A 13,792-nucleotide genomic window follows, 5' to 3' on the forward strand; every position below is an offset into this window, starting at 1 on the left:
CTTTAAAAAAGAATTATAGTTTAGGGCTAGAAAGATGGTTCAGTAGTTAAGAAATATATTTAGAAAATATAATTAGAAATATAGTTTCTTCATAAGAATTTAATGTGTTGTGAATGCTTTAAAAAAGAATTATAGTTTAGGGCTAGAAAGATGGTTCAGTAGTTAAGAAATATATTTAGAAAATATAATTAGAAATATAGTTTCTTCATAAGAATTTAATGTGTTGTGAATGCTTTAAAAAAGAATTATAGTTTAGGGCTAGAAAGATGGTTCAGTAGTTAAGAAATATATTTAGAAAATATAATTAGAAATATAGTTTCTTCATAAGAATTTAATGTGTTGTGAATGCTTTAAAAAAGAATTATAGTTTAGGGCTAGAAAGATGGTTCAGTAGTTAAGAAATATATTTAGAAAATATAATTAGAAATATAGTTTCTTCATAAGAATTTAATGTGTTGTGAATGCTTTAAAAAAGAATTATAGTTTAGGGCTAGAAAGATGGTTCAGTAGTTAAGAGCACTGGCTATTCTTTGCAGAGGACCTGGGTTGGTTCCCAGCACCCACATGGCAGCTAACAACCATCCATATTTCTACTTCCAGGGGATTCTGTTGCCCTCTTCTGTCCTCTTTGGGCACTGCACAACATTGGTGCACTTACATACATGTAGGCAATATACTCATACACATAAAGTAAAATGATAGTATCTAAAAAAGAATTATATTCTAAATTATTCCCTGCTAGTATACAGACATATAATCCATTTTCCCATGCTTTCTATGGCATGTTTTATTCTGCAGTGTTGCTGAATTCATAAACCTGATCTTTTTCTTAGGTGCTTTGAAAGTGTTAAAATGAGCTGGCAACTTAGGGAAAATTGTATTTCTTCGTTTCCAATACAGATGACTTTATTTCTTTTTCTTACTCTATTATATTGATTGCAACTTCCAATATAATGCTTTCTTCTTAGGGCAGGCATAGGATCCTTTTAGATTGCTTATGTCAATGCTGTATGCCCTGATTATCTTACATATTAAATCTATTCACATTAATGTCCCTTTGGGCAATTTTAAAAGTATTTTCTTTTAGTTACTGAGGTTGATGCAAGAATGGCCACCCAAAGATGTCTACACCTGAACCTAGAATCTATGAATATGGTACTTTACATGGCAAAGGAATTTTGCACTTGTGATTAGGCTAAGATAGAGTGATTGTCCTCCATTATGCAAATGGTCTTAGCATAACAATATAAGGTATTAAGAGCAGAGGAGAGTTTCGAATTGTAGTCAGAGAACTGGAAGGACTGTAGAAGGACTTATGCTGCTGGGAGTGGCTCTGAAGACAGAAGGGAACATGAGCCAAGGGATGCACACACCCTCTTAAAGCCTAAAAGGCAAGTATAGAGCTTGAAGAATGCAATAGTCTTCTTGCCAACCCTTTGATTTTACCATGAAAAATCTAATACCAGACTTATAATGTAAGGAATTGTCAGATAACTTTTTGTTGTTTTAGGACACTGAATTTGTGGTCATTTATTACAGTAGCAATACAAACTAACATGGCCATCAAACATTTTTACAGAACTCGACAGAAGTCTACTGTGTTTACCCAAGTATTGACCATTTCTGTGTTTTCTCTTCATTTTTTGATGTGCTACATATATTTCTAATCATTCTAAGATCACTACACTCATCAGAGAGATCAGTGACATTTTGCCCTTTCTGACTTTGGCCACAAGTCATTGTTTCCCGTTCTGGGGTGGATGTTACATTTTATGTTGTCTCAGGGCTCCTACTGAGTCTGGAACTGTCCCCTTTGATGGTTGGATTGTGTCTCACTCTCTCCTGGTCATTGATTGCATCAGGTACTCCCTGCTAAGTTTCACCACCTGTCATTTTCTAGCACTTGGGGAATTTCTTGTGTTAGTGTATAGAACATACATGAATGAGATGTTGAATACATGTTTATGATGAGAGGTGATCCCCTTAAGGCCAGTATGACTAACGATTTTGACTAAAATTTCATTCTGTAGTCCGTTTACTTACTTATTTACAAATAAAGGATCTCATATAATTAAAGTTGACCTCGAGCTCACTATGTAGCTGAGGATGACATTGAATTTATGATCTTCTTGCCTGTACCTCCCAAGAGCTGGGATTCTATGTGTGTGACACCACACCTGGTTTTATGGGATGCTGGGGATAGAACTGAAGGGCTTTGTGCATGCTAGGCTAGCACTCTTCTAGTTAATACCTATAAGTACTTTAATATTAGTTTTTAAGTACATATTGTAGTTAACAACCACAACATTAGTGGGTTTAAACTGCACATGTTTATTACCGAACATTTCACTGGAAGGCTAAAGTGAGCCTTACTGTGCTAACTCACGTTATTGGCAGCACCATGCTCTTTTCCAGAGGTTCTGGGAGACATTGTTTCCGCACCCTTTCCTGTATTTAGAGGTTGCCCAAATTCCTTGGCTCATAGCTTTTCTGTGTTTCCCATCTTCATATTCAGCAATAACATGCCGAATTCTTTTCATACTGCACCATTCTGATTACTTCTTCCTTGGTCATTTTCTTAGTTGATGATCTTTGTGAGTATACTGCGTGGCTAGACAACCCAGGAGAACGTCCCAATTTTAAGGTCACAGAACCATCACTCCTACCCCAATCTGCAATTTCAGGATTAGGACTTGGAAAAACTTGGGGGTGGGGAGATGGACAAGAGTATTCTGCTTCCGTAATGATTTCAAGGACATGTTTATATTGTTTAAAGGAGTTTCACAACCCAAATCAGTGAGGAGCTCTGCACCAGTTGGTGCAGTGTTCCCATATTCCAAAGAGTGCTAGCTCTAGGTAGAGGGTAAGAAACTAAGGATGTTTATTATATTCCACAAAACACACATTTAAAAGGCTGTGACCAAAGTAATGCTAACAGACACACAGATAGAATGGAATACTGAGAACACTGGCATCTGTGGTTAGAGACCCCGACTGCCTCTAACTATCTCACAGGGAACAGAACAAAGAATTATCCAAACACAAAGTGTCAGTAGCGCTAAGCTTGAAAAGTGACTAGCACAGTAACTCACTTGTAGTTCCGGTTCCAAACTTTAGACTTCCGTTCTATAGTACAAGCCTGTACTTAGAAGGAACGATTTCTGTGTCTAATAGGCTTGAATAATTACAGTAGCAGACTTAACAGGAATAAATTGGGGTGTGTCAAATACCATCCTTGTGGTATGCAAATAAGTATGGCGCATCGGAGCTGTGCCCACTACCCACCAGAGTCAGAGGATGTGGGAGTGTCACTAATTTATGATTTGGTTGAGGACAGCTGTGCCAGGAAAGCTTCTACATGCAGACATCTGTGAATATGTATGTTTATATCCCTCATTTTCTCTCCAATAGTAATTTGAAGGATAGTATTCTTTAGAATGTATTTTATGTGAGCTTTATAGCTATTGCTAGACTTTAATATTTGAAATGTACTATTATAGAAAGATGTTTAATTCCCCAACAAATAATTTCCTTTTAACTAATTGTATTTGGCATATTTTTAACAAATTTGGGATGCCTTACAGCCATTAGAATATTTCTCAAACCTTAGAAAATTTGTCATGGAATTTAGTGGAAATATTAAAAGGGAGAATCAACAACTTGGAAAAGCCCCCAAATTCTAGTTTCCACCATAAAAATTCCAAAAACCAAGACAGAAATGGATAAAATTCCATAAAAATTCCAAGAACCAAGACAGAAATGAATTTCCATCACTACAGAGAGCTATGCAGAAATGCATATAGCATAATCACGTGGTGGTGACAGAGCAGCCTGTTCTGCAAGACCTCAGGTGACCCAGTAAGCACATCAGTTACTGTGGCTGCATAGGACTCAGGCGAGGTCAGAATCCATCTGGTTGTGTGGAGAGTGGAGACGCTTTACTTGTACTGATTGACATTTTCATCACTTTTGAAACTCTAACTTTTACACAATGGTAGTTGAATGACTTCTAAAAATTTACTGCAAGGTGTTAGGGCTCTGTTGAAAATATATGCGCTATTGACTTTGAATATATCCTTTTTTGGCCTGCTAAGAAATAGAGCATAAATGGTCTCTCTTTTTAGTTCTAGATATGTTTGGGGAGGGATAAGTAAAGTCTCCTGGAGTGTGGCCAACAGTGGTGGCTATTCTCTCTCTCACCAGGGTTCAATTTTGTGTTTTATGAAAAACCTATAATATACTTATCTATCTTTCTGTCATCTATCAAATCCATCCATGCATCATCCATCCTTCTGCCTACCTACCTATGTACCTACATACCTCCCTCCCTCCCTCCCTCCCTCCCTACCTACCTATATATCATCTCTTCATCCATCATTTATCTATTTATCAGTCATCTATTATCTACCTACCTACCCTACTTACTTATGTCTCCCTCCCTCCCTCCCTCCCTCCTTTACATTCATCCATCATGTATTCGTTCTAATATGTATCCCCGCCTTTCCGGGTGGGTAGGATGCCCAGCTCTGCCCCTTGACTCTTGCTGCTGTGTGGGATCTTGGACTTGGGGTTTGGCCAGGGGCGCGCGCGCAGTCCTGGAGCTGTCCAGCAGCTCCTGCCTAAGTTCTCTGTGCCTTATGTGCCTTGAAGACTCTTCAGCGCCCCGCCCCGGGCAGAGACCCTCTCCAGCAGGGCTTCCCAGGCTCACTGTCCGCCTCCGCCTGGGTCTCCCCTGTCTAGCCCCGAGTCTTGCGTGATTTGGCGGGGTCTTTCTCTCCGCCCGGGAGGGGGTGCCCTCCGCCCGGGCATCTCCGCACCATTCCTGTGTGAGTGCGGGCTTCCCTCCTCTGCCCGAGGCGGGCGAAAGCCTTTCTTTGCAGCCTCGCCTCCTGCGGCTGGGTGGTCCTTTCTCTCCGCCGCTCTTTGGAGACACGCGCCGGAGATCCAGGGTGAGCGCAAACACCTCCCATCAACTTGGCACCTCGTGTGCCTTCCACCGAGGCTGCGGGAGGGTGCCGGGGGCAGAGGGCGGCGGCTGCGGGCCGGGCGGCCGGACCCGGGTGCAGGATTGTCTCCGCCTTTCCAACAGGTTCGGGGGCGGGAGGACGGGTGGGCTAGGGCGCCCCGGCTTTCCCGGAGCCTCCTCCCTTCCCCCGGGTGCGCGCTTCGGCCGCGTGGCTCGGCGCAGCTCCCCGCAGGTCCCCGCGAGCCCGACCGGGGACCGCCGCCTGGGCCGCGTGCGGAGGATGCGCGCGGCGGCGGCTCCAAGTTCGGCGCGCGCCCGGGGGGGCGGCCCTCCTCTTCCCTAGGCGGCCGCCGCGAGCTAGGTCTGCGGCCACCGCCGGAGGGCCCGCGAGGGTGTCCCGCTTCCTCCCCAGCACCTCTTGGTCTCTATCTTTATTTTTAAAGAGGGAGGCGATGGACTGAGCCGATGCACACCATGGAGTCCCGGGTGTTGCTGAGAACGTTCTGCGTGATCCTCGGGCTCGGAGCAGGTGCGTGGCCGCGGGGCCGGGCTGGGGACAGGGATGCTTCCCGCTGCGCGGTCCCCGCAGAAGGCGGTCTGGAGTGGGGGGCTCCGGCTTCTGAGTCCTCCGGTGCCAACCTTTGAGACTGCGAGGCGGGTCACGCCCTTAGGGTCTGGGCTGAGGGGGAACTTTGCACCGAGAGGGGCTTAAAGTAGGTCATGGAAATGGGACCGAGCGTTTCGCTATTTAAAGCTCGGCATCTGGTCCAGGTTAGGCCGGCTAGAGGGGACAGATGCCTGTCTTCACCATTTCTCAATATTGTTGGGGAGACGCGTTCTTTGCCCCTTAGGAGGAAGAGGCTCACATTCTAATGGGCCTTTTTCTTTCTTTCCTCCTTCTGCCCACTCCCACCAGTTTGGGGGCTTGGTGTGGACCCCTCCCTACAGATTGACGTCCTAACAGAGTTAGAACTTGGGGAGTCCACAGCTGGAGTGCTCCAGGTCCCAGGGCTGCATAATGGGACCAAAGCCTTCCTCTTTCAAGGTATGGTGCGCGCCTTGCGTTGAGATGCCCAGGGAGGAGTTCCTCCTAATTTGGAGATACCTGGGGCGGGGAGGCGGGGTCCTGAGCTGGGCTGAGGAGTCAGTGTGTAGACGTGGTCCTCTCTTTTTAAGTGGCATGGCTTCCCCTGTTCCTGGCGCCCTCCTCCTTGTTCGGTGCACTAGCCAGTTCTAATGGATAGTGTCTTAATTACCGACCGGAAACTCCAGTGGCAGATGGGTGGTTTGGGAGCCTGGGGAACGATAAATTATAACATAAACGCCTCATTTATGTGAAATGGATTTGGGGAGGAAGCAAGAAAGCTTATCTTAATTAAGATATTGACCTTTCAAAGTTTCAGGTACAGTGAATGCCCCGCTGTGAGGAATTTCTTTGTGGGGTAATTTTCTGGGAAAATGAACAACCCACAGTATTTTTACTCGCTGTATATCACAAACACTGTATTTGAAGCAAAACTATCTCGGAGAGAGCCCCGTTCTTCCTTCCCCACAGTGAGCGGCAGGGGAGGGAATGATTTTCTGTTAGAATTATTCTGGGAGTATTTCAATTGAATGTTCACCAAGAAGCACAGCCTCTTCTTATTCAGTAATTGTATGCTTGGGATTTTCAAACTTTTTCGGAGTCAGTGGCCCTTGATTATTCATAAATGTGCATATTTCAAGTTATATTGAAATGTGATGTGTGGTCAGAAACAAATTACAGTGGACCAAGCCTTCAAATAGATTCAGCAGAGTCTTTGAAGGCTTGGTTTGTGGGAAAGTGCAGTGGCATGACCTTCTGAAAGGTAGCTAAGTGTGCACACAGAGACCAGGCTCACTCAAGGCCGAGTACAGATGAGGTGTGAGGAGTGTGGCTTAGTATATCCGAAGACTCAAAGCCCCCACCGCCACCCCCGGCCACTGCTCCCAGATTCTCCTTTGCTGTTTGGCAGAAATAGCTTCAGAAGTGCAACTTGTCCTCACCGAGGTATTGAAGATGCAGAAGTAGCCAGCACATCTGCCGCCAAGAAGCAGAAATCATGTAAAGCTTTGGTGTTTCTGTGCTGGTGCTGTTGCCTCATGTGGCCAGTGTGTGTCACCATGGACAGCAACTCCAATGCTCTCTGTGGGGAAAGGGAGAAATTGACATGTGTTGCATTTAAGATGTTTGTGTCTATTAGAAATTAAAATGTCATTTCTCTTTCAAATGACTGTAAGGTTGAATTTTTATGCAATGTTTTCATTGTAACAATATTTACAGTTTTTTATTTACTTAATGACCCTTCTGGAGGGTGGCGCTGGGGTATTGAAAAGAATGACCGGATGTAATGTATTCAGAAAGGAAATAAAGCTTAGCTGTCAGCAAAAATTCAGAGTTGAACAGAAATGTCATTAGGCTCTCTCTTTGGGGTTTTGGTACTTATTATTTCTGTATGTTTTAGTCTCTGTGAAACAGAAACAAAGTTATTTTAGGACTGCCAGATTGAGTAATGAGAATGCTTTACAAATCCAAAGTTTGTAATGAACAGAAAATATTGAATCATCCTTACAACTTCAAAGGACCCTTAAGTCTGATTAGGTGTCCTAGCTTCCACCACAGAGTGTCCACCTGTCACAAATAGAAGCCTTCAGGATATATTTTTATGTGAGACAATTGATCAGTTGCATATTAGACAATTAGTGCTAGGACATAGTCTTCAGCATCAGTATTTTTTCCTGGTTAATCAAAAACAATTAGTATTTATTATTCTATTATAAGGTAGGCATTGTGTTCCAAATGCACAAGACAAATGTCATAGGTTTTCCTGGCATTGTCCTCAGTAACTGGATGCCCATGTTCATTGACGAGTTGTTTGGGGTCTTAGCTAAATACCAAGCTCAATATTTAGAAAGACAAAATGCTTCACAAACATGGTTTATATTTAAGGATGTGATATTTTATTTTCTGACAAATTATGAACTTAGTTTCATATAATCAATCATTATTTATTGTCTACTGGGTTTTATTAGGTATGTGTTTCTACTGTATTGATTTCACTCTAGTAATTTCATTGTAAGATGTGAGTTCTGAAATCAACAGCAATTGGACCTTTGACTCTGCCCATTAGTTCTGCATTGCCCTGGGAAGGTCTTTTCTCATCTTATTAGGGAACGGAGAGCTTTGTTAAGAAATTAGTTCTGCATCACATTGCTTTGTTGGATTCCATGGGGTTTGGAGGGACAAAAGAATTCAGACTGTGAAGATTTTTGAGATTCCATTTATAGTCACTTGAGCCTGCAGCAGGTATTTTAGTGTATAAAATGTCATAGCATGAATAGAAACAAATTACAAAGCCTGTGAGATGCTTCCAGATCTCATATTAACTTCATGTGCAAGTTTCTCTGTGTATCAGATGTGTTCTGAATAAACAGATTTTTGAGCTATCAGAATGCTCCTGCAATAACAAAACCACCCTCTTCTACCTTAACTTTGAAATAAGAAATCTGTGCACATGTTTATCTAGCGATTTTAACTTACACAATGTTCTTCCTTTCGGCTACTTCATTTGTTTCTTTCTGATTTCTGGATGCATGCAATTCAGTATTTTTGAGGCTAGGAATAATTTTTGTAAGTCATTGTGAAACGTGAATCTATTACTCAACATTTTGTTTTATGTTCATAGTAAAATCAGAAGTATACTTCAAAGTCATACTTTTTATTGTAACATCAACCACGATATCACAAGATGATTTTATCGTTTCTGAAATTTGATTTACTGCTGTTGCTTTGGAAATTTAATAAGATTCTGGATTTGACCATTCTTTAATAAATGTGGACTTTGAACTGTGCCCATTACAATAATTTTTTAAAACGTGTCTAGGCAACAGTTTGGAGTTCTCTTTCATTCCTGGCTAGGATCTGACACATATCCAGAAACCAAACTTATTATGGTTTTAAAAATAGAAGACTGTATGATAAAAATGAAAAGAATGTGGGAGGTTAAAAAGAATTTCAAAATCCTAAGGACAATCACAACTATGGAATTCTACCTCTCTTGTTTTGAAGTCTAGCAAGTATTACAAGATAATGATCATAATAATTTTCTTTTTTCTGTGTACACAAGATATCATTGGAATAAGGCATACAGAAACAAAGTTCTAGGCCTTTCTAGAAAAATTAGCATGAACTTTGATTGTAAAACTCATCTGTCCAGGCTCCTGAAATGGATAATCTCTTGTGCTGTCTTAAGAAAATTTCTTCTGAAGTGTTAGAAATTTTTATAATCACATTAACTCCCACAGGTTTTTCCTGAGTTGGTAATTTAAAAATAATCTTGGTAATTACTCTTAAAGAACTTTTAGATTTAAAAAGAGTTCACAGGCATTTGGTGGTAGACCAGTGACTGGTTGGCAACTGCATTAGGGACACTTGGTAACAATCAAGTCTCATCTGTGTGATGGTTAGTGAACATATTAGTTACATCCCTCATCACTGAGACAACATGCTTGATAAGAGCATCTGGAAGGAAGGATTTATTTTGGCTCACAATTTGAGAGTACAGCCCATCATGATGGGGGAAGGCATGGTGGTGAGCATGGGGCTGGCTGTGGTGGTGGGAATGTAAGGTGGTGAGCGTTCACACGTCGCATCCACAGTCAGGAACCGGAGAGATGAACGTTGATACTCAGTGCCCTTTATCACCCACATTCAGGGTGGGTCTTCCCTTCTTAGTTAAACTTCAGTGGAAACACGTTTATAGACACGAACAGAAGTGTGTCTCCATGGTAATTCTAAACCCAGTCAAGCTGACAATGAACATTAAGTATCATAGTGAACGTCTGTGAACTTAGGGGTCATGGTCATTGGTGCTCTGTAACAGGGCAAAATAACATAGTGATTCAGAGATTGGCTGAGAAACTAGATAGACCCAGGTAGGGTCTCACTAGTTATTTTACAGTAGTGAGGGTGCTCTTTCTCTGGGCTTCAGTAACTTTGATAATAAAATGAACATTGTTATAAAGATTGCTATGCTAATTTATTAAAATTATTGTTGTGCAATTATCATATTGCTAGGTGCTAGGCATATAGCAAATTAAGAAGTCAGAGCTTCATATTGCCTTACAAATAACTACCAAAAATTACACAGATAATAATTTAATTCCTATTAATTACTATTAAGATAAATTATATATATATGAAAAACTGAGAGTGTAATGGGAGCCTGTATTCTAGTTTGGAGAGGCACAGGGTTAGGGAGACTGTCTCTAAAGAATGATTTATTATGATAGCTAATGAACGTATGAGAGTAGTCTATAGAAGAGAGCCAATGGGGGATTCAGAGAGGAAGAATCACACAGGCAAAGAGGGTTTGAACACATTCCCAGAGCTTAGGATTAACATGGTGCATTGGAGAAAATGGAAGAAGTTTAGAGGATTGGAGACATAGGGTTAGGGTATGACATGAAGTAAACGCATCAAGCAGGGACCAGGTTACGTGATGGAACACAGTGCCATAGCAGAATTGAAAAGTTAACACTGTACAAAGTGGTATTGTGTGGGCGGAATAAGGATGTCCCCATGATGTGCATGTTGGAGGAACTTGAGACTTTTATATTTTTTGACTCAAGGAAATCTAAGTTGTTCCTGAACTAAGCTTACTGATGCTATCAGTGATTATCTAGATGGACCCCATGTAATCAGAGAAGTCAGTGCCAGATTGCCATGATGTGAGAAAGACTAAACCAGCCATTGCTGGCTTTGAAGATGGAAGTGGGCCAAGAGCCAAAGAACGCAGTCAATATCCAGAAGTTGGAAAGGGCTGGAAATGAAGTCCTTTTGGAGCTTTGAGGGGGACACAGCACTGTTGGCACCTTGATCAGTGACACTAATTTTGGACTTTTGAATTGTGAAATAATGAGTATATGGTGATCAAAGTTACCAATTTTGTGGCAATTTGTTTAGCAGTAATAGGAAACATACATTATTGGTATAACCTTCTATAAAAAGGTGGAGGGCTTCTGTAAAAAAACACTCCAAAATATGGAAGGAGCTTGGAACTGGACAGAGGGTAGGTGGTATTTTGAGGAGTGTGTCAGGACATCCAGGTTTTGGCATGGAATTGGTCACAGTTTTCTGCTAGGACCTTCGTAATTCTATGGGACCCCTTGTAATGCTGCTTCTTTGATTGCAATGTTTTTCTTTTGAATTTTGTTTCTTTTTCTTAGTTCATCTAAAGTTATGTCAATGTTGCTTATCTTTATAAAAGACCCTCAGTTCCCAGTTTATCTTTCTGTTACTTGTGGAGTGTTTTTTTTTTTTTTTTTTTTTGGCTTGTTTTTCTTTGATAAAATTTCTTCTGCTAACTTTGAGCTTAGTTTGTTAGTTGTGTTTGAGTTCCTTGAGATTCTAGTCTGGTGAGGGCCATTTCTCACGGGTGGCACCTGTGTCTTTATGTGACAGAAGAGCATCTAGGGTGCGCCCTTTAATCACTTTGCAGGAGCATCACTTCTACCAGTGATGGAGCACTCACGACTTGCTGCTTTTCCAAAGGCCCCATATCAGTACTGTCCCACTGGGCTTATGACTATAGGGATTCTGGACATGTCAGACCTTACCTAGTCTCTCAGACCCTCTCTCAGACCCTCTTTTGGAATTTATGTTGAAGCCCCTGTTACCTAATATAGAATTTTATTCTGCACATTGGTAAAACCAGTATCCTGTGGCTAATACTAATGTCTGCTGCTAACCTGAGCAGTACAGTCCGTACTCCAGCAACAGCTGCAGTAGCCTCTGATTACAGGGTGGCTGAAACCCTGTGGGACCACTTTCCTAAGAGTCTTAAATAAAAAAGCAGGGCACAGTGGACCTCTCTTTTCTAACAGTCTTTCAAATGAGTTATACTTTCACACCATTGAGACTGGGTTGGATGGACTTACTCATACAATGCCCTTAAGTCATTTGGCTTCTCTCTCTCTCTCTCTCTCTCTCTCTCTCTCTCTCTCTCCTTGTTTGTACATGAGCAAGCATGCTTGTGGAGCCTGGAGGTCAACTTTGGGAACCATCCACCTTGTTTCTGAGACATGATCTCTCATTGGCCTGGAACTCCCCAAGTTATCTAGGCTGGGTGGCCAGTTGAGTTCGAGGGGTCTGTCTGTGTTTCCCTAGGGTTGGGATTGCAAGCAAGTTCCACTATGCCCATCTTTTTTCACATGAAGTCTGGAAACTAAACTCAGATGGGGCAAGCACTTCACTGACTCAGCCATCCCCCAAGCCCTCAGCTTCTTTTAAATGGAATTAACATCTTCGGCCATGCCCCACCCCTGCTCCAGATTTACATGCCCTGCTTTCCTACCAAACTGGAAGTTTCTCAAATCCTTCTACTTTGTTTTTTTCCCCTGGTTCTCACTGTAAATATGGTGAAAAGCAATCAATAATATCTATGATACAGCCTAAATATTCTGTTGATTTGAAATTTCCTCTGTCTGATTAATTAGTCTGTTACCTCCCTCTGTCCTTTGCTTATCGTAAGATTTCAAATTCCTTCCTTCTTTCTTCTCTTTCTCCTTGGATTATGTTTTTCCTGACTTGTCTTAAGCAGTGTTTCTACTGGTATGGTCTCTGCTGCACTTCTTACTTCTTTCACTGTAGTTTTTCAGTTCTACAATTAGTTTGAGCTTTAAAAAAATAATTTGTTTTCTCAATGAATTTCTGAAATTGGTCTTAATTTTTTTTCCTGATTTCACAGAATTATTTCTTGGTGTATCTTTTTATTTTTTAATGACATGAGAGCAGTTGTATTGTTTGGTATTTAGCCTGTATGTATCCTCTTCTGCACCTACATGAATGCTAACACAAAGTTAGTTTACCTCAGCTTACTACTTTTTAAAATTTATTTAATAATTACATAATTAGTAGAAGCATTTCATTACAACAGCATTGACATAGTCGACAACAGTTTCCAGAGCAAAGATGTGTCTCTTTCAAAACTGGCTATAGATTTTTAGGTTCACAGTGTTGAATTAATACAGTTATACATTATTGTACTCAGTATAAACCCTGTAAGACATAAAATTGAATTCCTAAACAAGGAACTCTAGATAGGGTGACTAGATTCAGCGGATGGACAAGCACTGGGGAATGGCTGGGGGTGCTGACAACACAGTGGATGGTAACAGGGATGACAGAGCATGTGGGCTCCAGGTGTGGGGAGTAGGGGAGGCCATGGGAGGGCACCATTTGGGATGTGGATATAAAGATGAATAAGATTGTTTGGGATGTTCTATATGAAATACACACACAAATCAATAAATTCAAAAATGAGCTATATTTGAGGAAGAAGCGTAAAAATTTGTAGATTAGTAGAGGTGAAAAACATTACCAAAGAAACTACCTGATGACTTTATATTCATGCTCAGGGGCCAAGGAGCTCAGAAAGCAACTGAATGGTGTATCTTTTTTTTAAAGCTAAATTGAATTACTAGTTTTGTACATATGTGTTTGCATGATTATGTGTGTTTATATGTTCGTGCGTGCGTGCATGTGTGGCTATCGAGTGTGTGAGCAGGTCAGAGAACAACTTGTGGGAATTGGTTCTCTTCTGTCATGTGGGTCCAGAACTGAACTCAGATCATCAGGTTTGGCCTTTTACTCGCTGACATCTCACTAGTCTCTTTTTTGGTTATTTCTTGAAGTATGCTGAATTTCTTCAAGACAATTATTTTGATTTTTTGCAGATGATTCAGATGCCTCTATTTTTTCTGGGTCAAAAACCGGAAAGTATTATTTTATTCTTTTAATGGTCCACC

The 13,792-nt window shown here is 41.3% G+C and overlaps 1 protein-coding gene across 2 annotated transcripts in view; it reads left to right on the forward strand.

The window, feature by feature from the left end:
* The first annotated feature begins 4,864 nt into the window (after positions 1–4,864).
* The window catches only part of Nell2 (neural EGFL like 2), a 367,564-nt gene continuing 358,636 nt past the window's right edge, over positions 4,865–13,792 (forward strand). The window contains exons 1-3 of one of the 2 annotated variants that reach the window (XM_008826521.3): positions 4,865–4,949; positions 5,410–5,495; positions 5,883–6,011. In XM_008826521.3, the coding sequence (XP_008824743.1) occupies positions 5,432–5,495; positions 5,883–6,011 (193 nt within the window). In that variant the 5' untranslated portion in view covers positions 4,865–4,949; positions 5,410–5,431. Of the gene's footprint in view, positions 4,950–5,072; positions 5,090–5,409; positions 5,496–5,882; positions 6,012–13,792 lie in introns of those variants that run through there. The other variant, XM_008826515.1, reaches the window with a different exon arrangement.

Source organism: Nannospalax galili, unplaced genomic scaffold (genome assembly GCF_000622305.1).
Source record: "Nannospalax galili isolate Female #2095 unplaced genomic scaffold, S.galili_v1.0 scaffold232, whole genome shotgun sequence".
In the NCBI taxonomy this organism is placed as follows: domain Eukaryota; kingdom Metazoa; phylum Chordata; class Mammalia; order Rodentia; family Spalacidae; genus Nannospalax; species Nannospalax galili.